The 26,844-nt window shown below is 49.5% G+C and overlaps 2 protein-coding genes across 18 annotated transcripts in view; one reads left to right on the top strand and one right to left on the bottom strand.

The window, feature by feature from the left end:
• Sugp2 (SURP and G patch domain containing 2) overlaps positions 1-4,982 on the bottom strand; it is a 28,918-nt gene extending 23,936 nt beyond the window's left edge. For 4 of the 11 annotated variants that reach the window (NR_165051.1, NR_165052.1, NM_172755.4 and 1 more), the window contains exons 1-2: positions 4,518-4,965; positions 2,376-2,502 (exon numbers count right to left, since the gene is read on the bottom strand). Coding sequence is in view for 8 of the 11 variants with exons in the window: in NM_172755.4 (NP_766343.3) it covers positions 2,376-2,487 (112 nt within the window). In the remaining 3 variants the exon portion in view is untranslated. The other 7 variants (XM_006509647.3, XM_006509648.2, XM_006509650.2 and 4 more) reach the window with 5 other exon arrangements.
• On the top strand, positions 4,724-18,998 carry Armc6 (armadillo repeat containing 6). 7 transcript variants are annotated; one of them, XM_011242332.3, is made up of 8 exons: positions 4,724-5,060; positions 7,764-7,890; positions 9,560-9,642; positions 13,697-14,270; positions 15,481-15,701; positions 16,521-16,652; positions 16,927-17,064; positions 18,293-18,998. In XM_011242332.3, the coding sequence occupies exons 2-8, from the start codon at positions 7,770-7,772 to the stop codon at positions 18,503-18,505; spliced, it is 1,482 nt and encodes a 493-aa protein (XP_011240634.1). In that variant the 5' UTR covers positions 4,724-5,060; positions 7,764-7,769; the 3' UTR covers positions 18,506-18,998. The 7 variants fall into 7 exon arrangements, with proteins under 7 accessions (XP_011240634.1, NP_598733.2, XP_030099702.1 ...); NM_133972.2 differs by having other exon boundaries at positions 4,748-5,060; positions 15,481-15,626; positions 18,293-18,978; XM_030243842.1 differs by having other exon boundaries at positions 5,022-5,656; positions 15,481-15,626.
• The last annotated feature ends 7,846 nt before the right edge of the window (positions 18,999-26,844 follow it).

Here is a 26,844-nt window from a genome sequence, read left to right as displayed (position 1 = left end):
GGGAAGCAAGCCAGTAAAGAACATCCCTCCATGGCCTCTGCATCAGCTCTTGCTTCCTGACCTGCATGAGTTCCAGTCCTGACTTCCTTTGGTCAGCAATATGGAAAGTGTAATCTGAATAAACCCTTTCCTCTCTAACTTTCTTCTTGGTCATGATATTTGTGCAGGAATAGAAACCCTGACTAAGATACCCCCTTCCCCCTCCCAATAAAAAGACAAGAAAATGAACAGGTACTATGTATTAGAGTAATTGAAGAAAACACAAAAACCCACACTCATGGGCAAATACAAGTTCCCTTCTTTAGCAAGCACAGAAGTGTACACAGTAGGCACTGCCGTTACCAAGGGAAAGAGGTGGCTCAGTGGCAGAGCCCTTGTCTAGTACATATCTGGTCCTGAGTTCACTCTGAGCTCAGAAAAGAACACCCTCCACCCCCATGTATATGCATACACTGGTGGAAGGTGGGTACCAAGCAGGGTGATCCAATGGGCAGGAATACAGTGGGAAATGCTATTCTAAGACACTCTCATCATGTGTGAAGGGGAGGGGTGGGGGCAGACATAGAGCCCCACCAGCAAGAAACAAACTGAAATCATTTTTGGGCATGACTGTGGTCTTGGTGCAGTCAAGGTGGCAGAGTTAAGAGGCAAGAACAGAGCCAGGCAGTGGTGGCACACGCCTTTAATCCCAGCACTTGAGAAACAGAGGCAGGAGAATCTCTGAGTTTGAAACCAGCCTGGACTACAGAGTGAGTTCTGGGACAGCCAGGGCTACACAGAGAAATCCTGTCTCAGAAGACAAAAACAACTAATCAATCAAACAAAACAAACAAACAAAAAAGAGGCAGGAATCATGGCTGTATCATGCATTTCCTATGCCAGATTTACAGAAAAGAAAAATGTCCAGGATCAAGCAGAAGCCAAAGAAAGGATAACTGATAACATACAGCCTTGTTCCAAAACTAAGCGGCACTCTGTAAGGCCTGCTGTTTCTCTGCCAATCAGTTTTTCTTTTTCTTTCTTTCTGAGGCAGAGTCAAGCTGACCTCAAACTCACAGGGATCATGCTGCCTCATGCTGATACTATGTATCAGAACACAAGCCTTCACTAGTCTTCCTGAGGAAATTAAGATGTGATGTGTGGGGAGATAGCACAGTGGTTAAGAATGCTTGCTGTGCAAGCGAGTTAAAATTCCTACCACCCACAAAAGGGCCAGCCATGTCTGAACAAGCTGCAGCTACAGCACTAGAGTGAGGGTCACTGGCCAGCCAGTCTAGCTGAAATAAACAGGGAGCTTCAGCTTCAGTGAGTAACCTTGTGTCCCCCCCCCTTCCCCACCCCAGAACAACAAAAACTAGTAAATTAGTCAGGCTTTTAATCCCAGCACTTGAGAAGCAGGAGGATTTCATTGAGTTCAAGGTTAACCTGGTCTACATAGCAAGCTCCATGACAGGTAGGACTATATATAGCAGTGTTTTTGAACCTGTGGGTCAGGACCTCTTTCAGAAGAGTCCCCGAAGACCCATCAGAAAACAGACGTGATGTATGGCACTAGAGTATTATGGCATGTTCAATCTTTTGATATTGCAATGTTAGGTTGTAATCTATAAAGTTTACACTGGAAAACTAATCAAGCTTAAAAAAAGAAAAAACCTTTTAAACAACAAATCTTATGTTTTCAGTAAGTTTATATATAGTTTTGTATAGGGCTACTCCATAGCAATCCACAAGTCGTGGTTTAGATATGCCTGAAAGAACTAAGATTGCAGTTCAGCCAGTTTGCTGGAGGCTGAGGAGTGTCTTAAAAGGGGATAGCTAGCTAGCCAGGCATGGTGGCACATGCCTTTAATCCCAGTACTTGGGAGGTAGAGGGAGAAGGATCTCTGTGAGTTTGAGGCCAGCCTGATCTACAAAGCAAGTCCAGTCTAGGTCAGTCAGCTCTGGTTACATTGAGAAACCCTGTCTTGAAAAAAAAAAGGGGGGGGGCGGGGAAGGACAGCCGTTTAGATGGCTCAGTGAGTAAAGGCACTTGCCACAAGCCTGACTGATAACTAGGTTCAATCCCTGGAACCTCTACTTCCAGGTGCATGTACACACACATACACACAAAGGAACCCTTCTGTAGAGGCTGGGGTATAGTCAGTGGCAGAGTATGTGCACAAGTAAGGCCATGCTCAAATTCTTTAGTGAGGAGGATGTCTGGCTGATATACTCTACTCAATGACAACAGTACCTTCCGCATAGCTGGCAAGTGGGCCACAAGAAAATGTGATCTCTTCTTGACAAATCCAGCAAGGATCCCAGCAGCTCAGCTTGCACCCAAAGCATGACAGTCCACAGAGCTCCTCCTGCACAGGCCAAACATCTTAACTTACCTTGAGCTTTAAGATGGAGAGCTTCACCAACAGCTTCGGAATCCCCATACCGTTTAGATTTCTCCTGTAATACACTGTCCAAAGATTCCTGCGCCATCCGCCTTGCTGCCATGGTTTTTTTTTTCTCCTATAGTAAGAGAAGTCACATTAATCAAGACAGCTTGCCTCAGGTCAAAAATCACCACCCAAAACAGGGTAACAGAACTGGAAGAATGACCCTAGAAAAAAAGTATTTAGGAAAGGTGTGGCCACTCAGACTCACAGTTTAGAGAAGGGTTTCCCAGAGCTCTTCACCTCTGAGAATTCTCTGGAAGAGCGAGTGACACTCTCACAAGAGGATAATAAGCTAGCAACTGTATACTCTGAGTTAGTCTCAGTACAAGATCTCTTTTGCTTCTTTCAGCAACACACCCAGGAGCTGAGTCCCTATAGCACAGAAAGAGCTGGGTGTGGTACTGCAGGCAGAGATTCCAACTGAGGCAATGGGATTTCCTGTTCCAGGGCAACCAAGACAATACAATGAGAACCTATATAAAGGGCTGAGGGACAGGAGAGGTGGCTCAGTGTTTAAAGAGTGTTTGCTGCTCTCGCAGAGAGCCTCAGTTCAGAACCCAGCATCCACACTGAGCAACCAACAAGTAAAATCTTAAAAGGGGAATAGAGGCTGAGCTGGTTTCAGTAAGGGGCCTAACAAGATGGCCTGAGTTCAAAACTGGCCAAGTTCTGACTTCCACCCATGTGCTGTGGCAAACATGTGCCCAAAAGTACCCAAAACTAAGCAGGAAAAAAAGCTGGGCATGAGGACATATGTGCCTGTAATCTCTGATGAAGACAAGGAAGAAAGATCACTGGAGCTTGGTGATCAGCCAGACTAGCCAATCAGTAACCAGACATCAATTTCTGGCCTACACACACACACACACACACACACACACACACACACTCACTCTTTCTCCTCCCTCTCTCACAAACACACACATACACACACAGAGGTATCTGGTGGTACAAGCATGTAATCTCAGCTATTTAAGAGGCTGAGCAACAGGTTTGCAGGTTTAAAACCTGTGTGAGCTACCTAGTTTATTCCAGACCAGCCTAGGCTACATAGCAAGACCCAGTTTTGTGTGTGCATGAGGGTTTTGTTTTGTTGTTGTTTGGATTTTTTGCAACTACAACAGAGTAGCCCACTTTGGCATGAGCACTAAACCTCTGATCCTCCTGCTTTTGCCTTCCAAGAACTAGGATTGCCAGTGTGCACTGCCAGGTTCTGCAGACCCAATCTTTTTAGTTTTATTTACTTTTTTTTTTTTTTTTTTTTTGGTAGCATGGTTGAGTAGGAGAGATTCCAAATGATCTCCTTACACACCTCTGGTTGGCCTCAAACTTTGTGTGTGCACACACACACATACATACACACTAAGGTTGGCATTGAAAGGAAAATCCACCCTGTCTCTGCCTCCTGGGAACTGGGATTATAGGGGTGAGCCATCATAATCAGTTTGAGACCCTGCCTTAAAAAAAAAAAAAAAAAAAAAGAAAAAGAAAAAGAAAGAAAGAAAAAAGGAATGAAAGAAAAAAATGTTCACACACGGGAGAAAAGCAGACTTGAAGAAGTGAACCACTAGGTCAGGCATCCTAATGTTGAGCCTGACCAACAGGGCATTCATTGTGAGGGCACTTTCTGAATGTTAAAAAAAAATAAGGCAGCATACATATCAGTGACAGCCTTCCTTATGACACTTCCAACTTCAAGAGGTAAACCTCCCTTCTGGTCATTTCTATAACCATCACCCCGTTTCCCCACACCCTGGGAAAGCGATAGGACGCCCCTTGTTCTCTGTCATTTAAGAGCAGGGACTCCTCCGGGTCAGCTGATCCTGAAATTTAATCAAGGTACCTAATCTGTCTGCACCTCCGTTTCCCCGTCTATGGTACTGGCAGACTCGGAGGCTGCAGTGGTTCCCGGCAGCTGGAGGCCCGAAGCCCGCTCGCCGTTACGCCCAACTCGCCCGGCCGACTGAGGGCTCAAGCGTAATGAATGGACCCGCCAGACAGGCTGGAGGAGCGCGCTCGCCCTAGAGACACCCAGAGTCCTTCCCACCCCGGGCCAGCCCTCCCAGGTCTCCAGGGCCCGGGCCTCACCCGGAGCCTGCCGCGTGCGGTGCCGCCCCCGCCGCTGCCGCCGCCGCCTCGGGCCCCTTATCCACCGCCTGGCGAGGCGGGGAGATGCAAATGAGCCAACGGTTTCCGCAGCGCCGCGTCGCGCAGGCGCAAGCCTCTGCCTTGCCTTGGTGCGCAGGCGCTGGCTGCCACCGCCTAGGTCCTCATGCGCAAGCGTCGAGGGCAGCCATCTTCGCTCTTTCGCGCAGGCGCGCTGCTCACTTCTCAGGGCCGAGTCTACCTAGGTGAAAACTATCTCTTTTGAGGGGAAGCGACACCTAGGAGTAGCATTGAGAGTACTGCAAGAGTCTCAGGCCCACGCGTATTCTGTGGCTCCCTTCGCTTTACCTGTGCTCGCGGTCGCCCTCGTTGCCCCGGAAAGGAGCCTCTCGGCTGAAGGAGGGACGCCGAGGCGAGGCGGCGCCTCTGCGCTTGCGCTTATATGGTGGCTCGAAGGAGCCAAAGGCAAAGTCTCGGGTGACAGCTGCGAGCCCCACCCTTTCCCCACGTGGCTGCGTAGACCCGGTGAGGAGCACCGGCCGCCTGTGCTTGTGGCTGGCGCAGTGGGGAGTGGGCGCCGCGGGGTCGGGGTGGTGGTGTTTGCACGACTCTCGCGGACTTGGTTTGGGGGAAGGAGAGAATCGTCCCAGAGATACTTGGGAAGCAAATGCTTCGCCTTTCTTGTGCAGGTTCTTTCATTCATTTTATTCATTCGCGCTGCGCCTGTGTGCACCTGAGCACCTGCTACAGGGTCGGCCGCATTCTAGGCAGTGGAGCCAGGAGTACAAGAGGTTCAAGACAGTGTGACTCTGGTTCAGGGGACGCTGGTGTTGCTGTTCATGTAGTAGTGATGGAGCGGGCGTGGTTGCTGCACCTGTCATGACTGCTTTAGGGAGACAGAAGGATTGATGAGTTCTAGACCGGCTTTGGCTATGTAGCCAGCCCATATTTCAGAATAAAAACAGCCAAAAGAAAGAACAGGCGTTGTGGTGCACTCAAGAAGCAGAGGCAGAAGGATTGCTGCGAGTTTGATACCAGTCTGGGCTACAAGACCAGACACTGCCTCAAAAACAACTGATGAGCCAGGGGGTTGTTTGGAGACTGGAAATCAGGAGTTCAAGGTCAGTCAGGTCTACATGAATCCCTAACATAAAAAACAAAAACGGGATTATTTCATGTGACAGTAAGGCTGCTTGACCTAGACAGGTTTTGTTTACTTGAGGGGCAAGACGGGGGAGGGGGTCAGGAGGGTCTCACTGTGTAGATCAGGCTGGCCAGAAACTCACAGAGGTCTACCATTTCTGCCTCCGTTGTTCTGGTATCAGTGTTTCTTGTTTTGTTGTTGTTTTTCAAGCCAGGATTTCTCCGTGTCGTCCTGGCTGTCCAGGAACTTGCACTGTAGACTGTGCTGGCCTCCAGTTCAGAGGTTAGCCTGCCTCTGCTTCATTTGTGCTTTAATAACTATTATTATTAATAAATTATTTGTTATCAATATTATTTAACATCATCATGACTATTGTGTGTTTACATGTATGCACAAGTTGTGAACTACCAGATGTGAGTGCTGAAACTGAACTCAAGTTGTGATGATGGAGCGGCACACCTTCACCTGCTGACTGAACACTTTTTTCCCAGCACCTCAGCTTTTACACTCGTTCCTTCCACACAGGGTCTCACTCTGTAGCCTAGGCTGGCTTGGGGCTGGAGATCACAGGCTTGTACCATAAAGCCCTAACCAGAGTGTGGCTTTTACAAATTTGATCTTTATACATTGATGTGTCATTTATACTGTGTCCTTCATGTAAGATCAGAGGACTTGTGGGAGTCAATTTTCTCCTATGGCTTTGTGAGCTTCAGGGTTGGAATTTTTGTTTTTGTTGTCTGGACAATCTCTTGTACCCTTGAATTCCCCATCCTTCTGCCCCAAGCCTTCTGCTGCTGAGATGACAGTTGCATGCCACCACACCCGATTCGTGATTCTAGACTGTTGTAAAGAAGAGCATCAGAAAACTTTGATAATGTTGGCTATGGACTGTGCAGTAGAAAATAGTGCTCAGCTCAGTGAGATGGCTCAGCAGCTAAGGTGCTTGCTGCCAAGCTCGAGGACCTGAGTTCAACCCCCAGGATCTCCATGTTGAAGAGAGCTGCAGACTGTTCTTTGCCTGTGACACAGCAAATGCAAGCCAACACTTGCAAGTGGATAAAATGCAATTTAAATAAAGTTAAATAAAATAGTGTTGTAGAACAATCAGGCTTGGTAGGGAACATGCTACCATGAGTGAGACCCTGGGCACCAACCCCCACTGCCAAGTAACACTGACATCTGTTGTATTTTGTTTATGCCTTGATATTTAATCGAATACCACCTGTTTCCCTCATCTTGGTGGATTGCTTACTGAGACCAGGGTTCACATAGCCTGGATTTTTTTTGTTTGTTTGTTTGCCTTTGTCTTGTTTGTTTTGGGTTAGGGTCTCACTGTGTAGCTTTGTCTGGATTAGAACTGAATGTGGATGAGGCTGGTCTTGAACTCCCAGATATCCACCTGCCTCTCTGCTCCCCAATGCTGGGATGGCAGGCCTAAGCTCTTGTGCAGATAGATCAGGTATAGTAGATGGGAAGAGCAGTCTCATAGTTATTTGGGGCCTGGTAGACAGTGCCCTAAGTGCCCATTTCTTCTTTCTTTTTTTTTATTTAAGTTTTATTCATATTATAATTGTGGGCATGCAAATGCACCAGCCTGCATACACAAGTAAGAAGACAACTTTCAGGAGTCCAGGCTCTACCGTGTTTGTTCTTAAGACTAAACTTAGGTCCTGAGGCTTGGTAGCAAGGCTTTACCCACAGAGCTATCCAGTTGGCCTTTTTCTTTTATCTCTTCAACTTTTTTTTTTTTTTTAGATTTATTTATTACATGTAAGTACACTGTAGCTGTCTTCAGACACACCAGAAGAGGGCGTCAGATGTCGTTACAGATGGTTGTGAGCCACCATGTGGTTGCTGGGATTTGAACTCTGGACCTTCGGAAGAGCAGTCGGGTGCTCTTACCCGCTGAGCCATCTCACCAGCCCCATCAACTTTTTGAGATAGTGTCTCATTATGTAGTCCAGACTGGTCTCCTCCTGGCCAGGAGCCTTGTGTCTCTGCCCTCCCTTGGGCTGGGATTACTAAGGTAGAAGACTCCCAGTTGCCTGCTGTCCCCTAACCAAATGTTCCTTTCCACTCAACAGGCAGTGATGGCTTCCAAGCGCATCACCCAGGAAACCTTTGATGCTGCAGTGCGGGAGAACATTGAGGAGTTTGAGATGGGCACTGAGGAGGCCATTCGAGAGGCTGTGGAGCAGTTTGAATCACAAGGTAGGGCAGTGACTTCAGTACTGGCTCTTAGAGGCCACAGCCCTCAGCCTAACACAGTAGTGACGTGCTGTTGACCTCGCCCCTGCTGCCTGTCTCCATCTTGTCACCAGCATCCCATTTCACCTCAAAATAAAAAAGGCATGGCAGTCCTCAGCCACAACGCCACATGGCATATGCCGTGTCCAGGAGTCAGTCATGAAAGTCATGGAGGACCGTGGGTGGTAGGGCTGCTGAGAGGTGGTGGTGGCAATGGCAGGGTTTGGAGACCTTGAGCCACTTGGCAGGAGCAGAGGCTCAGGATGAGTGAGCACACGTGCAGCAGGCCCTTAGAGACAAGGCGCTCAGCATCGGCAAGCCCATTCCCGTCTATGCCTCACTCTGAATGTGGGCCCAGTGAAGCCAGCCAGAAGGGAAGAAAGACAAGGCCCTGCCTCTAGGACACACAAATAAATGCGTGCCCTAGAGGACAATCAGGTAACACTGGGAACGTGACTGGAGAGGTAACTCACTTGCTAAAATACTTGCTGAGTTTGCCTTGAGTTTGATCCAAAACCCACGTAAAAAGCAAGCCATAAAGAGGTGTATTTGAGTTTTTGGGGGTGTGCATGTCTTTTTTGTGGTTTTTCAAGACAGGGTTTCTCTGTGTGGCTCTGGCTATTCTGGAATTTTCTCTGTAGACCAGGTAGGCCTGGAACTCCTAGAGATCCACTTGCCTCTGCCTACTGAGTGCTGGGCTCAAAGCTGTGCTCCCCTACCATCAGGCATCTTAGGATGTCTGTTGCTGTGGTGATCATCACGAGCAGGAAGCAGCTGGGAAGGACAGGGTTTATCCGGCTTACACGTCCACGCTGCAGTCCGTCACTGAGAGAAGTCAGGACAGGAGCTCAAGCCTATGATTCCCAACTCTTCTTTATCTTTGTTACTGGGTTTTGTTTATTTATTTGTTTCAAGACTGGATCATATAGCCTAGGCTAACCTCTTAGCTCATTATGTAGCTAACTAGTATCAGATATGCTGGTCTTTCTGCCTCTGTTTCCTACTGTGGGGAAATAAGTGCTCATCAACACTGCCTGCTGAGCCAGGACTTGGGAAGCTGAGGTAGGAGGGTTACTGTGAATTTTAGGTCATTCTGGGCTTCATAACAAGACTACCTGAAAAAACACCTTAACCACACTCTCGTTACCCCAGAATTTGGGAGATGTAAGAAGGTAGAGCTCTATAAGTTTGAGGTAGCCTGGGCTACATAGTGAGTTCAAGGCCAGCGTGGGCTACATTGATTCTGTCTCAAAAACAAAACAAAATAAAACAAAAAACAAAACAAAATTCTCCTAAGTCACACATACACACGCATGCATGCATGCATGAAATACTTATCACAGAGAGGATGTCTTTGAGGCCTCAGGAGGCAGGATCTAAAAGGGACCGGTAGGGCTGTGAGTTCCAAGAGAAAGGCTCCATGGGGTCCCCTTCCCATCTTTCTGCAGGTAAGAGCTGCAACTTCACTATTCAGAGACAGCATCTGTGGCATGGCCTTGCTTGTAGCTTGTGGCTGGGTAATACTGGGAAGAACCCTGGAAGGAAGGCCCCCAGCAGGGACCTCCTGCCTGGGGGACTTGAGGAAGGATAGTTGTCACTTGACTCCAGCACTGTCCCATCTTCCTCTCTGCAGGGGTTGATCTGAGCAACATTGTGAAGACAATACCGAAAGTATCACTGGATGGCCTTCAGGAGCCCACACATAGTGTCCTTCAGGTAGGAGCCTCCGTCTCCACCACCTTGGTGGAACAGACTGCAGGGGTGGGTGTCTCTTCCCTGTGTTCCATATGGCAGAAGTCAGTATCTGAATGTTAGTGGTCTGTCCAGCTTGTGACCAGTGGAAGTCTACAGCCATGTGTTCCAAATTCATGTGAGGGCAGCACAGCCTCTGCGGGACAGCTGAGCCACTTGGAGGATGTTTGAGACATACAAGTACCTACATGATTTCACTGCCCAAGTCACGGGCACATGCACATCAAGGGTCTCTGGCCCAGCTTTATGTGGGTTCTGGGGATCTAAACAGGTCTGTACTTACACAGCAAGTGCTCACGGCCCCCACCCAGCCCCCTCCCAGACTTGACTTTTATAGAAACAATGACACATGCTTTGAATATGTGCCCTACCCCCACCCTTTCAGGAGGTTTGTTGAGTCCAAGCTAGTCAGGGCCACATAATATAATCCTATTTCAACAATAGCAAAATTCTAACTGGGGGGGGGCGCACATGCTGAGGTGCACATATGGAGGTCAGAGTGTTACATCCTTCCCCTTTGTAGGTCTTGGGGATTGAACCGAGGTCATTAGCCCTGTGTAGGAAGCACTGTACCCCTGAGCCACCTCCCTGGCCCCCTGGCTTAATTTTTTTTTCTTTTTTTAAAGATTTCTTTATTTTATGTATGAGTACAATATAGCTGTCTTCAGACACACCAGAAGAGGGCATTGGATTCTATTACAGATGGTTGTGAGCCACCTTGTGGTTGCTGGGAATTGAACTCAGGACCTCTGGAAGAGCAGTCAGTGCTTTTAACCATCTGAGCCATCTCTTCAGTCTGCCCCTTGGTTTCTTTAATGTTCCATTCTACTCTTGCATGCTCTGCCAGGTTTCTGAGGCTGGTTTGGGCAGGGCTGGCCAACAAATGTCTTTGCCTGTTCTGGTAGCTGAATTTGAACCAACACCCCACTCCCTACCCCCTACCTCCCATCCCCCCACCCCCGGCCAGGCTGCTGGTTTCTACTGAACCTCCCTTTATCAGACTGGTTGTAACGCTGGACTTAACTTTGGTTCACATTAGGGTATATCCTAAAGTCATGCCACCTAGACTGGCTGGCTCTTGTTTTAGTATTATTTAGTATAATTCCCTCTGATAGTTTGGAGTTGCATCTGGGAAGCCTGTGTGTAATGGGGCTTCCCTGTGCAGGTAATATCTGTGGAGTGGAAGAGAGGGAGCTGTCCAAATGGGCGAGTCTGAGCAAGAGGTCTTCTTCCTCCAGAAGCAGTCTGATCAGTTACACTGTACAACAGCCCCGCAGCAGCCATTGAAGTGTTTCTAATGCTCTCCAGCTGGGCTCAGCAGGGCAGTTTGTCTGCTGCTCTTTGTCTGTTTGCCTGGGGCTTCTTCTTGCAGTTAGAGTTAGACTCCAGCATGCCTTTACTCACTTGTGCAGTTGCTTAGCAGAGCCACGGAGATGGCCGGCACTTCTCTACATGTCATCATAAGTGCCACATGAAAGAGCTCACTTTCTGATTTTTTGATACAGCAAATACTAAAAGTTGACAGAAGTAAGGTTGCCTTTTCTCACTTCACTTGAGTGTAAACCCAGCTCTGTAGTGAGTGGCCTTACAGTCAAGGCTTCTGAAACTACAGGTGTGTGCCAGTGATTGAGCACATGTCTATCATGCAGGGCCTGGCTTCAGCCTCAGTTCTACTGAAAAAAGAAAGAGTGGGGCTGATGAGAGGGCTCAGCAGGAAAGGGAGTTTGCCACCAAGTCTATGATCTGAGTTTTATCACCAGGACTCATGTGGTCGAAGGAGAGACTTATGCCCATGAGTTGTCCTTTGCTGTCTTTATGCATGCCGTGGTGTGTGTGTGTGTGTGTGTGTGTGTGTGTGTGTGTGTGTGTGTGTGTGTGAGAGAGAGAGAGAGAGAGACAGAGACAGAGAGACAGAGAGACAGAGAGACAGAGACAGACAGACAGACAGATTGAGAGACAGAGTGTCTTAGTTAGGGTTTTACTGCTGTGACCAGACACCATGACTAAGGCAAGTCTTATAAAAAAACATTTATTTGGGGCTGGCTTACATGTTCAGAGGTTTAGTCCATTATCATCAAGATGGGAGCATGGCAGCATCTAGGCAGGCATGGTGCAGGCATGTAGCTGAGAGTTCTACATTTTCATCTGAAGGCTGCTAGTGGAAGACTGACTTCTAGGCAACTAGGGTGAGGGTCTTAAGCCCACGCCTACAGTGAGATACCTACTCCAATCAGGCCACACCTATTCCAATAAGGCCACACCTCTAATTGGTGCCATTCCCTGGTCCAAGAATATATAAACCATCACACAGAGACAGAGACAGACAGACTTAAAAAAACGTTTTAATGAAAAGTAAAGGGCTGGTGAGATGGCTCAGTGGGTAAGAGCACCCGACTGCTCTTCCGAAGGTCCGAAGTTCAAATCCCAGCAACCACATGGTGGCTCACAACCATCCAAAATGAGATCTGACTCCCTCTTCTGGAGTGTCTGAAGACAGCTACAGTGTAGTTATATATAATAAAAAAATAAATAAATCTTAAAAAAATGATTTCCACCTTTCTAAAAAAAAAAAAAAGAAAAGTAAAAAAAAAAACTAAGGGCAGAGGATATATGTGACTCAGAGGTTCCTATTTTGCATGGACCTCCAGGTTCAATCCACAGTACTTAAAAATGCAGGGACAGGGCTGGAGAGATGGCTCAGTGGTTAAGAGCACTGACTGTTCTTCTAGAGGTCCTGAGTTCAATTCCTAGCAACCACATGGTGGCTCACAACCATCTGTAATGGGATTTGGTGCCTTTTCCTGGTGTGCAGATGTACATGCAGACAGAACACTCATATACATAAAATAAATAAATAAATAAATAATTCCTTTTTGTTTTTAGAAAAATACAGGCCTTTAATCCCAGCACTTGGGAGGCAGAGGCAGACGAATTTCTGAGTTCAAGGCCAGCCTGGTCTACAGAGTGAGTTCCAGGATAGCTAGGGCTATACAGAGAAACCCTGTCTCAAAAAAAAAAAAAAAAAAAAAAGAGAAAAATACAGGCACTGGAGAGCTGGCTCAGCAGTTAAGAACACTGACTGCTTTTACAGAGGATCTGGGTTCAGTTCCCAGCATCCACACAGCTGCTTATTAACCATCTGTAACCCCAGTCCCAAGGGATGTGACACTCCAGTCCCAGGGGATGTGACACCCTCTTTTGGCCTCCTCTGATGTCAAGCACCTTTTTTTTTTTTTTAAGATTTTTTAAAAAAGATTTTATTTATTTTATATATATAAGTACACTATAGCTGTCTTCAGACACACCAGAAGAGGGCGTCAGATCCCATTACAGATGGTTGTGATCCACCATGTGGTTGCTGGGAATTGAACTCAGGACCTCTAGAAGAACAGTTAGTGCCTTAACTGCTGAGCCATCTCTCCAGCCCTGGTGTCAAGCACTTTAAGTGGTTCAGTTCTTGGATAGACATGCAGGCAAAACACCCATACACATAAAATAACACTCATAAAAGTTTTTGTTTTTTTTTTAAAATAGGGTGATTATACATATATAATGGCTCATAGCTGGGGTCCCTGCACTCCAGACACTCTTGCAGGAGTTTTCCTATGAGTTCAAGGCCAGCTTAGACAACATAATTTCAAGGCCAGCCTGGGCTATAAATCAAGCCCCTATGTTGGTATTGAAGAGATGGCTCAGCAGTTATGAATGCTGCTCTTACTGAGGGCTCAGGTTCAATTCCTAGTATCCACATGGTACCTCACAACAGCTTGTGACTCCAGCTCCAGTGGATTCTACCTCCTTTTCTGAGAGTATTATACACACACACACACACACACACACACTTAAAAAAAGATTCTTTCTTAAAATAATAGTATAGGTATCTTAAAATATCAGTATAGGTGTAGAAATGTCCAGATGGATCTGGCCCTATCTTCCATCCTGGGCCCAGATTCTGGGTTGAGACTGCCTGTGGTGCTGAACCTATCAACAGCAACTAATACTGTGACATTCTCCACAGGCCCTTAACGATCTGCAGGAGTCCCTGACTGGCTCTCGGCTCCAGGAGGTGTCAGCCCACCTTGTCCGCTTCTGTGACCAGTGCAAGCAGCAGAAGGCCAGCCGCTACCTGGCAGCCCAGAAGGGAGCCTACCCAATCCTCCTGGCTGCCTGGCAGCTGGCTGCCACTAGCAACCAGGGTCTTCTGCTCCAGGCTCTCAATGCTCTGGCAGTGCTGACTGATGGCCAGCCTGACCTCCTGGATGCCCAGGGCTTGCATCTTCTCGTGGCCACGCTAGCACAGAATGCCGCCAACACTGAACTCACGTGCTGTGGGATTCGCTGCGTGCGCCATGTCTGCCTAAAGCACGAACAGAATCGGCAGGACTTGGTGAAAGCTGGCGTGTTGCCCCTGCTCACAGCGGCTATTACACAGCATGGCCAGCACGCCGATGTGGTCAGGGAGGCCTGCTGGGCCTTGCGGGTCATGACCTTTGATGATGATATCCGAGTGCCCTTTGGCCATGCCCATGAGCACGCCAAGATGATTGTTCAGGAGAACAAAGGCCTGAAGGTGCTCATTGAGGCTGCCAGAGGTAGGAGCAGCCCTGGGAAGAGGATGGTGGGTGGTTAGAGGATGGCATGGTTCTCAGCTGGGAGGATAAGTTCCCAGCCTGCCCTGTGGCTCCAGCTCTGTAGCAGGCCTATGCATGGGATCTCCACTCATCTGAGAGATAGGAAAGCCTTTCTCAGGCCCTGTTCTGTACCACAGAGTGGCTGAGAAATGAGGCCTGACCATCTGTAAAGCCAGTCAGCTTCTTGAAGAATGGGCTTGTTTGTGGCAGCTTGAATTAGGCTAATTAGAAATAGAGCGGGAGTGCAAACGTCGGAGCCTTGTCTGCCTTGTCCTTTGCTTCCTAGTGCTGCAGTGGGACCCAGCACAGAGTGTGCTTCATGTTAAGCACAAACTACTCTGTGCTGAGCCCAGGCCCTGGCTCTAAGCTGCTCCTCAGCCCCTAAGTAGTTATTTAAAGAGAATGGCTCACATTCTGGTAGTATGAAGGCCCTAGGGCAGACCAGAGATTCCCAGCAGTCCCCAGACACTTTCTCCACCGAGAAACCTCAATGTCCCACTTACCAAACAAAGCCTTTACCTGATTGGATGGACCACCTGCAGCCACCACATCTTCTCATTACTTAAAGCCTGTTCAGATCAACCTGTGCAGGGAAAAGAGGATGCCAAGTGGGCACAGGTAGCAAGTGCCATGGTGATCCTATAAATGGTAACTGCTGATCATCACCGCCGGGACTTCGCCGGTTGGTCTGCATGTGTTCCTCACCAGCTTCCTGTGGTGTGTGGAAAACTTCAGACAGGAGCCTCAAAGTTATGTCAGAAGCCTTGCCCGGGTTGTTTGGTTTCCTTCCTACCTTTCTTTGTGTCTCACGATGAGGGTCTGGAGCTTGCTATGTGGGCCAGGCTGTCCTGGAACTCACAAAGATTCCCCTGTCCCTGCCTCCCGAGTGCAGGGGATTAAGGTGTACACAATGCCCAACCTTTAACTTCTTTGCTTAGGGGATTCCAGGAACATGTCTGGCAGTTATTTGCCACTGTGCTGTCAATTTCTGTAGCTGCTGGCATGGGGCATGGTAGGCCCAGCCAGGGGCTAATTCTCCCATGGGCTTATTGGATGACTGCAGCCAGCCTGTGAAGTGGGAAGTTCTGCGGAGACTGACAGGCTCCTATCTACAAAGCTGCTTGTCCCTGGTCCCTCCCAGCTCTAATTCTCACTTCTTTCCTCTGCACAGCATTCTCTGACAACCCAGGGGTCCTGAGCGAACTCTGCAGCACCCTATCCCGCCTGGCTGTTCGGAATGAATTCTGCCAGGAGGTTATAGACCTCGGAGGCCTTGGCATCCTTGTGACCCTGCTGGCTGACTGCAATGACCACCAGGTGGAGCCCAGAGTCTTCCTCTTTCCCCAGGGCTCCTGGCCCCTGAGGCCAGCTGGCCAGACTGACCCCATCGAGGCAAGGGTGAAAGTCTGAATGAAGAAGGCCTGCCCACACTCTTAGGGTCGTGGTTCTTTTGGCTGGTTTTTCTTTCCTTTTTTCTTGTTTCCCTATATTGGTGAGACTTAGAACCTCCTGCATGCAAGCCCACTGCCACCAAATCACACCACAGCCCTTTTTACTTTTCAGTCTTTGTAGCCCAGGCTGGGCTTGATACTATAATTCTCCTGCTTCAGCCTTCCAAGTCCTGGAATGGCGGGCATGAGCTACCACACTGTGTGTGTGCATGTGCATGTATGTAAGAGAGAGAGAGAAAGAGAGATGGACAGACAGGGAGACAGGGTTGAAAGGGCTCATGTAATCTTAGTTGGCTTTAATTTAACCCACGTGTGCTACCTTGCCCAGGTTTCCTGTGGTTGTTCAGGGTGCTAGAACTTGGGGCCTTGTGCGTGCAAGGCAGACACAGTACTCCCTGAGCTGCTGCTCAGGCCCCACCTGTACACTCTCTCCAGCAGGGAGCAGGAGTGAGGACATGGGAATAACTTCCTCAGCTCAGGCCGCTCAGTGCTCTCCTTGAGCCGTGTCTGATGCCCACCTCATGTGAGGTGGATCAGCAAATCACTAGACCTGGCCTGCCCTCCTCCAACCTGCCCTTCCTCTGTATGGTGGGTCATGATCCTGTTGTCCCAGGCAGGCCTGTGACCCTGGGGTGGTCACATGTGTTCAAACTGAGAAACAGCCAGAATGCTTTGTTTAGCGCCCTCTCCCACCATCAAGCAAGTAGGAGGCTTGCAGATAACACATAAGCCAGGGTGATCTCACCTTCCATCCACACAGGACCTCGTGAAGCAAGTTCTCAGTGCCCTGAGGGCTATCGCAGGCAACGACGACGTAAAGGATGCCATTGTCCGGGCAGGTGGTACGGAGTCCATTGTGGCTGCTATGACTCGGCACCTGGCCAGCCCCCAGGTACCCACCTCAGACACATGGGCGGGACAATGGCCAGATTTACAGGGGCTGCCTCCTCACTGACAGCAAGGCTAGGTGAAGGACTGGAGTTTCTGTTCCCCACGGTAGGCTACACCCCCCCTGGGTACCCAACCCACCACTGCTGTGACACATAAGCCTGCAGGACCCACTGAAGGGAAGTGCAGAATATCCAGGCTGGGGCAGTGACTCATGCTGACACTCACGGGGAGGGGATCTGTCTGCCCAGAGTCTCAGTGGCTGTCCACACTCACAGGTGTGTGAGCAAAGCTGCGCCGCACTCTGCGTCCTAGCTCTTCGCAAGCCAGACAACAGCCGGGTCATTATTGAGGGCGGCGGGGCGCTGGCTGCTCTGCAGGCCATGAAGGCGCATCCACAGGAGGCTGGTGTCCAGGTGAGTAAGCGGCTGTGCCCACAGGGCCCTTTCCTTCTCATCAGCTAAGCATGTTGAGTCAGGTGTGGTGGCTATAATCCCGCAAGAGACATGAATTTAAGACTGACCAGCCTACACTACAGGACAGCCTGGGGACTTTCATACACAAGGACTTTAGTACACACACACACATGCACACACACAAGCACATGTGCCTAAAGTTTTCTTCTTTGTATGTTTATCCCCTTTCTCTTCTTCCTCTTCCTTTTTCTTTTTTTGAGACAGAGTAGCTCAGCAAACTGGCCTCTAGCTTTTTTGCCAAAAGAACAACCTTCACCGCCTAGTCTTCTTGCCTTCCCCAGTGAGTGCTGGAGTGACAGGCCTGTGCCACCACACGGGATTGAGACTGACCCCAGGGCCTAGTACATGCTCCGTAAACACTGTACCAACAGACCTCTGACTCAGCCCAACTCCAGCTTTCCTTTGAAACAAGCTCTAGATCTATAGCTCCTGCATGTGTGGAGGTCAGGGTCCCACGTCTTCAGCCCAGTAGGTGCTGGCTCCTCAGTGTGTGCCACCTTCCCCACCTGTCACTACTAAACATCATCATGCACACAGCTTCCCCATTGTGTCAGGTGTTCTGAGCCACCCAGCCATGAGGACAGTCCATGGAGCATGAAAACCTGGTCTCTGCAGACCCAGCTGTGGAAGATGGTGCCTGTGCATCAGTGATTTTAAAATCCATGAAAGGAGGGCTGGATGTAATGGTACATACCTTTAATTTCAGTACATGAGAAACACAGATGGGCAGATCTCTGAGTACAAGGCCAGCCTGATCTACCTAGTGAGTTTCGAAACAGCCAGGGCTACACAAAGAGACCCTGTCTCACAAAACAAACAAACAACAAAAAACAAAACTAGATGAAGGATCCTGGAACCAACCCAGATGGGTGACTCATTGAGAAATAAACTTTGGAATCCTCTATCCATGTCCTCTGTGCACCATCTCCAAAGCCTGCCTCAGGGGACATGGGTAGCTGGCTGTCTGGGTCCAAGTTTCTGTCCTGAGTGTTCACTTAGGAGATGTGGGACATGCAACTGAGAAGGTCACATGGGACCATGGGTCTGGCCTGGTCCAGTGTAGCTGTCTACTGAATATTTGTCTCATCATGTTCTGAGGAGTACACGGAGGTCGGAGTGGACCTTAACCCAGGCTGTTCCCCCTAGTCATAGCCTCTCTGTCTTCCAGAAACAGGCTTGCATGCTGATCCGAAACCTGGTGTCCCGCAGCCAAGTCTTCTCCAAGCCCATCCTGGACCTGGGGGCAGAGGAGCTCATTTTGCAAGCCCGAGCTGCTCACCCAGACTGTGAAGATGTGGCTAAGGCCGCATTGCGAGACCTAGGCTGCCGTGTGGAGCTTCGTGAACTGTGGACAGGAAAGAAGGGTGACCTGGCTCTATGACCTTAGCTCAGAGAACTCTGACTCCAGAACGTGGGTGGCTATGGGGCCCTGCCTCTCTGTCCTCCTTCCCATGCTACCCAGAGCACAAGTGTGCTAGCAGGGCAGGGGGTGGGGAGGGCAGAAGCAGTGATGACCTGGTGGCCCACCACTGCCAGTGTCCCTTCTACCACAGCTGCTCTCTGCAGCTTTGGGACAAAGGGCACATGGAACTGCAGTGTTCTGTCTGGAGTTTGAGGCCTCCACAAGCTGGTGTCCCAGCAGGGCCAGCCTGCAATCCGGGCACCACTCCAAGCAGTTGATAACCCTGCTCCTTGGGCAGGCCCCCTGGGTAGAGGTGCTTCAGCCAAGGCTGATTCCCCAAGATCCGCATGATGGGAGGAGGGAGGTGTCTCCTCCAAATTGTCCTCTGAACTCTGTATGTGTGCTGTGGTGCACACATACATGCTAGCTAAATAAACAAACAAACAAATAAATAAGTGAGTGTAATTTTAAAGCTTCTCATTTTTCTCACCTGTAAAATAGGTCTAGAATTCCTGGCACTGCTGGTAGAGGCAGGGATTTCAGATTCATCCATCAGGGTCTGCCCTGGCCCTGGTCCTTGATATTGCAGCCTGCTAATGCAGGCTAAAGGGGTCTCTTCATAGCTCTGTTGGTGCTGTGTCCACAGCCTCATCGAGAGCAGGCACTTGGCACCTGAGGTAGCTACAGGCACTGGGGTATTTGGGCCAGAGCCTGGTCTATATAGGTCACTGAGGCTGGGGTCAAGGACAGTCTATCTGCTCTGAGTGAGATCTGTGGCTGAGAGCAGGTAGCCTGACTTGTGGGAACCTCTCTGTTTCTGAAACACTGGGTTGTGTTGGACATGGAGAGGAATAGGGATCATCAGCTCCAGCCCCATTGTCCTAGGAATGCTGCCTCACAGCAGCCCCAGTCCATGTCTGAGCCTCAGTTTCCCCAATGTGAAACATAACACCATTGTCACCAATTCAAATGCTCACACCACCTACCCAACATTGTGCAGGTCCCTAAGCAGCTAGCTGCTCCTGAACTTTTGTGACCCGTGGGGTTCAGAGTAACCTCAGAACCTCCTGCCTCTGTCTCATATTCCCTTCCCCCTCTGGTAGGTCTGGACCAGGTATGCCTTTCCCAGAAGGCTCTTAGTTTCCATGGGAACCAGCCGTTACTTCTGGCAGCTCTGCAAAGTGTATGTGTGGGGCGTAGGGGGGTATGGCAGGAGAGTTATCCTAACTCAGACACTCAGATGTCTGAGCTTCCCCACAATGGACAGGGAGAGGCCCTGCCAGCTCAAGGACGGACATGAACCTTGGACTGGGTCACCTTGCCCTTCTCCACTCTCAGGGGACAGACACAACAAGATGTAGGTGAAGGGTCTCCTAGTCCTATACTGCCTAGATTGCATAACTTGCTGTCTGGGTCAGTGATGTGTGTGACTGTGGGCAGACTTCAAACCCTGTTCCTCAGTCCTCGGGCATAGGTGCTCCTGGGATACTTGCAGGGACACTGCAGGAGGGGCTGACTCTGTGGTTCTCATGCCATCACATTCCCAGCCTACCCCTGGCTTCCCTGTGCCCTGCATTCAAAACCAAACTGCAGCTTGCACCCCACAGACTCCTACCTCACACCATTCCCCCTCAGTCTTTTGCTTATTCTTCAGCCAACCCAGTTTGTTGTTGATGATGTTTTGTGTTTGTTTTAATTTTATTTATGAGTATGTGTATGGGGAGACATGGAAGCCAGAAGAGGGCATTGAATCTCATGGAGCTAGAGAAACAGCAGAGGTTGCCATGCTTGCGACCTCCCATATTTGTCTGTCCATTCCTTGTGGTTGCCTCCATGAGGCAGCTCCAGTAGCCTCCTCTGGGCCAGCCCCGCAGGGCACTGTGCCTGCTGCTCTGTAGAGCCAGGCCTGGGGGGCCTCACTAAGGGCTGGAGACACCACCTCCATGTCGCCTTACACCTCAGACCTACACCTCCCCTGCCTTAGCTAGCTGTGTCATAGCCTTAGTTCTCAGAGAGTCCTAACTCAGAGGACACCCCTTACAAGGTGTCCCCTCCTCTGAGGAGGGTCCCTTCTGCTCTTTAACACTTGCTGTCTTTAATAACATGGAGAGATGGGCTGAAGGGGGATCTACTGCAAGAGTCTGTGTGTCTGGTTTGGCTTCTCTGTGTTGCTGGAGAAGTAGCCTCCTCTGAGTCTCAAAAGAAGAATGAAATCGCCTCTCATAGTCTGGATCCAAAGACATCCTGCCCTGGCTGTGTTCAGGGTATCTGCAGCCAGGAATCTATTCCCTTCCCTTCCCTTCCCTTCCCTTCCCTTCCCTTCCCTTCCCTTCCCTTCCCTTCCCTTCCCTTCCCTTCCCTTCCCTTCCCTTCCCTTCCCTTCCCTTCCCTTCCCTTCCCTTCCCTTCCCTTCCCTTCCCTTCCCTTCCCTTCCCTTCCCTTCCCTTCCCTTCCCTTCCCTTCCCTTCCCTTCCCTTCCCTTCCCTTCCCTTCCCTTCCCTTCCCTTCCCTTCCCTTCCCTTCCCTTCCCTTCCCTTCCCTTCCCTTCCCTTCCCTTCCCTTCCCTTCCCTTCCCTTCCCTTCCCTTCCCTTCCCTTCGTAAATTGAGGCAGAGTCTCACCATGTAGACCTGGCTGGCCAAGGACTTGCTATATAGACCAGGATAGCCCAAACTCACAGAGATCCACCTGCCTCTGCCTCACAAGCTTTGGATTTATTTTGATTTTTAAAGTAGTAATTTTATTATTTTTTAATTATGTGCATATGTGTGTGTTAGGTCTCAAGCCCATTAACATATCAAAGCAGAACTAGGCACCAAATTCTCCCAGCATCCCTCAGTCCCTATCAGTTACAGTATAGGGCCCTCCTGGTTGGCATACCTCATTCCCTACCCTGAACTCTGCAGCCCAGGCATTGGACTGAGATTCCCTCTCCACCAAGCTCCTGGTCACTATATAACTCAGCCATTATATAACTGGGACATTCTTGTTGGGGGAAGGGTTCCTTTCTTGTTTCCTTCCCCCTCTCTGCTCACATGGTTGGGCTTAGGGTCACATTCATTCTGAACTTTGCCAGATGTCCTTGTGCTGGCTACATTCTCCCTCATATCTACAAACCTTCTCCTCCACCATACCTGGGAGCAGTCCTTCCTTCCTTCCTTCCTTCCTGTCTGTCTTGTCTGTCTTGTCTTGTCTTGTCTTGTCTGTCTGTCTCTTTTCATTCAGTGTGCAGACACGTGTAGAGGCTAAGGGCATCAAAGCCTGTGTAGCTGGAGGTCCAGTCTGTGAGCCACCTGATGTGTGTGCTGGGAGCAGAACCGGAGGCTGCTGGGAGAGCCATGTGTGCTCTCAGCCACTGACCTTATTTTTATTTGTTTGGTTTGAGGTTTGTTTTGTTTGTGTGTTTGTTTGTGTGTTTGTTTGTGTGAGATAGGGTTTCTTCCTGGAACTTACCCTTTAAACCAGGTCGGCCTCAAGTTCGGAGATCCTCCTGCTTCTGCCTCCCAAGTGCTGGGATCCCAGCATTCCCTGCCATGCTCTGCCATTTTCATTGTTGACAAATCTCCGAGACAAACACCCCCTCCCCAATCTTCCAGATGAGACAAAGACTTGCACCCGTTCCAAAGGCCACACTGCACTGAGGCCCTGGGTTTCCCACCTGCCCCACCTTCTTCTTTTGCCAAGTTTGCCTTCCCTAGTCTTGGGCAGATGACATTTTGGCTTCAGTTGATCCTGGGCCCTGGCCAACAGTGGACTGAAGACATGCCCCTGGGGGGATTCCCAGAGGGAGAGGAAACTGAGGGAAATGGACACAGTGTCTTGGCTGGGTCCAGGCATGCAGAAAGGCTGGGTGCCTGGCCAAGTGCTCTACACTGTGCAGCCATAATGGAGTGTCAACTGCTGCTGTTACCATGCCAGACCCCGCTGATGCCTCTGGCAGAGGCAGCTCAGTGCTGGACCATTGCCTGACCCTTGCCTCACTTGGCATCAGTAGGGTGCCATGAGGTCTTCTGGGAGCTTTCCTTCTTCCCTCCCTCTCTCCCTCCCTCATCCCTCCCTCCTCTTTCCCTCTCTCTGTCTCAAAGCCTGGTAGGACCACAGTGAGGCTCTCTGTTCTCTGACAGGGACATCATCCTCTTTGCTTGGCCATCTGACCCTATTGTTGCTGGAGCTGTTAGGGTTAGAGTCTGGCTTCTGGTGGCCATAACAAGTCACTCATCCCCAGTGGTCCAATAGAAGACACAAGTAAGTCTCAGGCTGGGTGCACACCCCATTTGGCACTTCCCGGCTCTGTTGGCCTGTTGCTCGCCTAGCATGTGTGACATCCTGGGTTCCATCCCCAGCACCACATAAAGCAGACGTGGTGGCACACAGCTGTCATCTCAGCACTCAGGAGGTGGAGGCAGGAGAATCAGGAATTCAAGATCACCCTTGGATACATAACAAGTTGAGCCCAGTGTAAGCTATATGAGATCCTGTGTCAAAATTAAACATGGGAGGCATAGCATGGCAGTGCAGGCCTTTCACTCTTAGTCTGGGGAAGTAGAGGCAGGTGGGTCCCTGTCACAGGAATTCATTTCTGGCAAACCTGGTCTATGTGATGAGCTCTAGGCCAGCCACGGCTACATAGTGATACCCTGTCTCATCAAAGGCACTATGGGCTGAAAAAGATGGATTGGTGGTTAAGAGATGGCTTGCTATGCTATGCAAATGAAAGGCTTTGGCTCCCCAGCCCCAGCTCCCGCATGAAAACGCTGGTCATGGCTGCACATGGTTGTCATGGTAAGGCTGCTCCAGGAGAGTACAAACAGTAGGCTGTTGGGAACTCACTGGCTGTCAGAGCAGCCTTGAGATCCCGATTCAGGAAATGGTGGAGAGCTCGACAGCAAGACACTAGCTTCCTTCTCTGCTTCTGCACAGGGTACACACACCGACAAACAGGCAGGGAAGGGCTGCACAGTGAAGAGGAGCGAGTAAAGAGGTCTGCTGATTCCCAAGTCCAGTTTCAGGGTCCTGATACAAGGTGAAGGATTACATTTTTATCACACTTATTTATGTATGTATTCAATTTATTGTGAGTATACACCTCACACAACACAGCTGGTGTGTGGGGGGGTGTCAGAGGACAACTTTCAGAAGTCAGTTCTCTCCTTCCACGGTGGGGCCCAGGGATTGAACTCAGGTTGTCAGTCTTTGAGGCAATGCCCCTTTACTAGCCGAGCCATATTCTCACAAGCCCAAGGTTGTGATATTTGAACAGAAGGCAGGATCTGGAAACAGCTAAGTGGTCCTCTTCAGGCCACGACTCTTTGCTTGTCACTGTCACCTTGCTTGCTCAGCTTCAGGCTCTCCTCAAGTCTGACAGGATGTTGGAACTGTGTGGACTCTTTGCCAGAGGCAAGTTAAGCTTCAGTGTTGGCTGCATCAGGCTTAGGTTCCTGGGGAAATTCTTTTTGTGTGGGTGTCAGGGGGCGGGGCAAGGTTTCTCTACATCTGTATAGCCTTGGCTGTCCAGGACCTCACTCTGTAGACCAGGCTGGCTTCGAACTCATAGACATCGGCCTGCCTTTGTCTTCGGAGTCCTGGGATTAAAGGCATAAGCCACCACCACCTGGTCCCTGGAGAAAATCTAAAGTTTTGGAGGCCCTTGTTTAAATATTCTGATAGGTAAGGGAAGGGCAAAGATGCCTCCTTTGTGTATGTATGTATACCTACATGAATTTATGAATTTATGAATTAATGTGTGTGCAGGTACCTGTGGAGGCCAGAAGAGGACATTAGATCCTCTGGAACTGGAGTTTCAGACAGTTGTGAGCTGTCATGTGGGTACTGAGAACTAAACTCAGGTTCTCTGCAAGAGCAGAGTGGTTTTAACCTCTGAGTCATCTCTTTAGAATATCCTCATCCTTGCCAGGAAGTTTACAGTGAATTAGTCTATGGGGAGTCCCAACAGTGGCCTGCAGATAGTGGCTTGCATGATGTGAGCCTGCCCGTTTTAACGTTGTGGATGAAGAGTTCAAGGCTTTACACAGCCCTGAAACCTGAGTCTGTAATATTAAGCGTAGCCTGGCTTCCTCCCAAGATCCTCTGCTGCTAAACTTGATCTCTACTGGCCCCACCCAAACATGTGGGAAATAAGAGTTCATTTCTGTCTTCTTGATGTCTGGAAAGTTATGAAAATGTTATTGGGAAGTCAGAGAGAGAGATGGTTCTGGGGACAAGAAGCATAGGATGATGTATGTCCCTCAGCTGTGGGCAACTGCAGGGCCTGCTCATAGTCCCCAGCTCCACAGAGAGGCAGCAGGGCCTTGGGCATGAACATGCCATAGCATGGATGTGGAGAGGTAAAAAAAAAAAAAAACAACTTTTGGGACTCTGTTTTCTCTTTCCACCATGTGGGTTAGGATATTAAATGCAGGCCATTGTGGCTGGTGGCCAGGTCAGAGCCTTTCTGAAGGCCCAGGCTGCTTCCATCTTGGGTTTGAAGGTATCTTATAGTAAAACAAACCATGCTCATTCCTGTTTATGATTACATCTCTGTTTCTCAGGACATGGGCTATATCCCACTGTAACCTTAATTACAAATGGTTCTTTCTACTACCTGTTCCAGGAAATAAAAAACCATGTCTTAGTTTCAAAGGTTGTTATCCTGTTATGGCCACCTTGCAACAATGTCTCTGTTTCCCGTGGGTGTTATGACCAACTTGTTACCCTATGTTCTGCGTCTGTAACCCTATTTGCCTGCCAGATCCTCATTTGGAAAACCCCTACCCTGAGTTGTAAAGACCTAATCTTCTAACCCAACTAGTGGCATTCTCCTTTGAATCCCTGCAATTGGGAGGCAGAGGCAGTTAGATCACTGTGTTTTTGAGGCACGTCTAGTCTACATAGTGAGTTCCAGGACAACCCGGGCTCCATAGTGAGACACTGTCTCAAAACAAAAACAAATAAAACAAATGTATTTTCCCCACTTTCAATGTTGATTGATGTCTGGTTTTTAGGAAGAGACATCCCATGTACACAAGCTTGCTTTAATTAATTGCTTGCTTTAATTTTCTTGGCCATGATTTGGGTCGGTGGTCTTTCTCCTTGAATCTGTAGGATTAACATTTACCCATTGAGCCATCTTGCTGGCTCCTTCTGTTTCCACAAAGGGGTCAGGGAGGCAAGATTGAACCTAAGGATTGCTCTGTCCAAGGCTTGAGCAGACTGAGTAACTCAGGTCACTCCGTTCCCCACTGTCTTACTACCCTTTCTGAGGGGGTTCAGAGCTTCAATATACAAATTGAACAGCTAAAGTGCTCTGTAACCTTGGTCAAAGAGCTTGACCTCTCTGTGTTCCCTTTGACATGTGGTTGTATTTATTGTTTGGTTAATTCACCAGTTACCACAAACACAGGGATGTCATAAGATCTCGTAAAGGATAAAGCTTGGACCCAGAGACGTCACTTTCTGAAAGTCAGATCACGTCAGCAGGATTGCACTTTTGCTTCCCATGTTTTGCACATGAACTCAAGTAGCAGAGGAAGGCTGAGTGATCTGAGTTTCTGCCCTTTGTATCATCGGCAGGGGAACAGTAAAGGAGGGACGGGCTGAGAATTAACCAAGAGTGTTTCAACTGTCAAAGTCTAAATTCAGGAAAGAGTAAAGCTTCTGAGCGCCATGGGAACCTGAGGAGTCTGCGCGGAACATACTAGATCATCCAGGGCAGACAAGATAGTTATGGTCTGTACCTAGCGCGCCCACCCCTGGAAGATGCACCGCCTACAGCTTCTGCGATTGGTCCCAGGACCTGTACATCTTTAGTGTCGCAGTCAATCATCGTTGCCCTCCGGGCTACACCCTCCGATCCTCGAGCTTCGCCCTTGCCCAGCGCGCCAGCTTACTCAGAGCGCTGACCTTGCTCTTCAGCGATTGGCTAAGAGGGCTGTTTCCAGGCCCCGCCCCCTCCCTTCAGTTATTGGCCCAAAGCGTTGCTTGTTTTCTGCAGAATCCAATCCTCGCTTCTGTCTCCTTGTGCCCCGAATTCTCAGAAACCAAGAGCCGCCTTTCCTCTTAGCTCCGCCTATACCCCTTGGCAATTGGCCGGAAGCTCTGCCCATTTTCTGCGGGTTCCAATTCTTGAACGCCCCCCACCAGGCCTCTCCGCCTTGTACCCGGTGTAGAACGCTCAGAAGAACCAGGGCCGCCCCTCCATGTAGCCTCGCCCCTTCCTTTAGCGATTGGTTAAAAAGGATGCCCGTCTGTGCCATGCTTACCAATTCTTGCCGTCTCCAGCGCTGATTGGACAGGGCGTGACCAATGGCGGCAGGGCCTGGG

This window comes from Mus musculus, chromosome 8 (assembly GCF_000001635.26).
Source record: "Mus musculus strain C57BL/6J chromosome 8, GRCm38.p6 C57BL/6J".
In the NCBI taxonomy this organism is placed as follows: Eukaryota; Metazoa; Chordata; class Mammalia; order Rodentia; family Muridae; genus Mus; species Mus musculus.
This window is presented reverse-complemented; position numbering and strand designations above follow the sequence as displayed.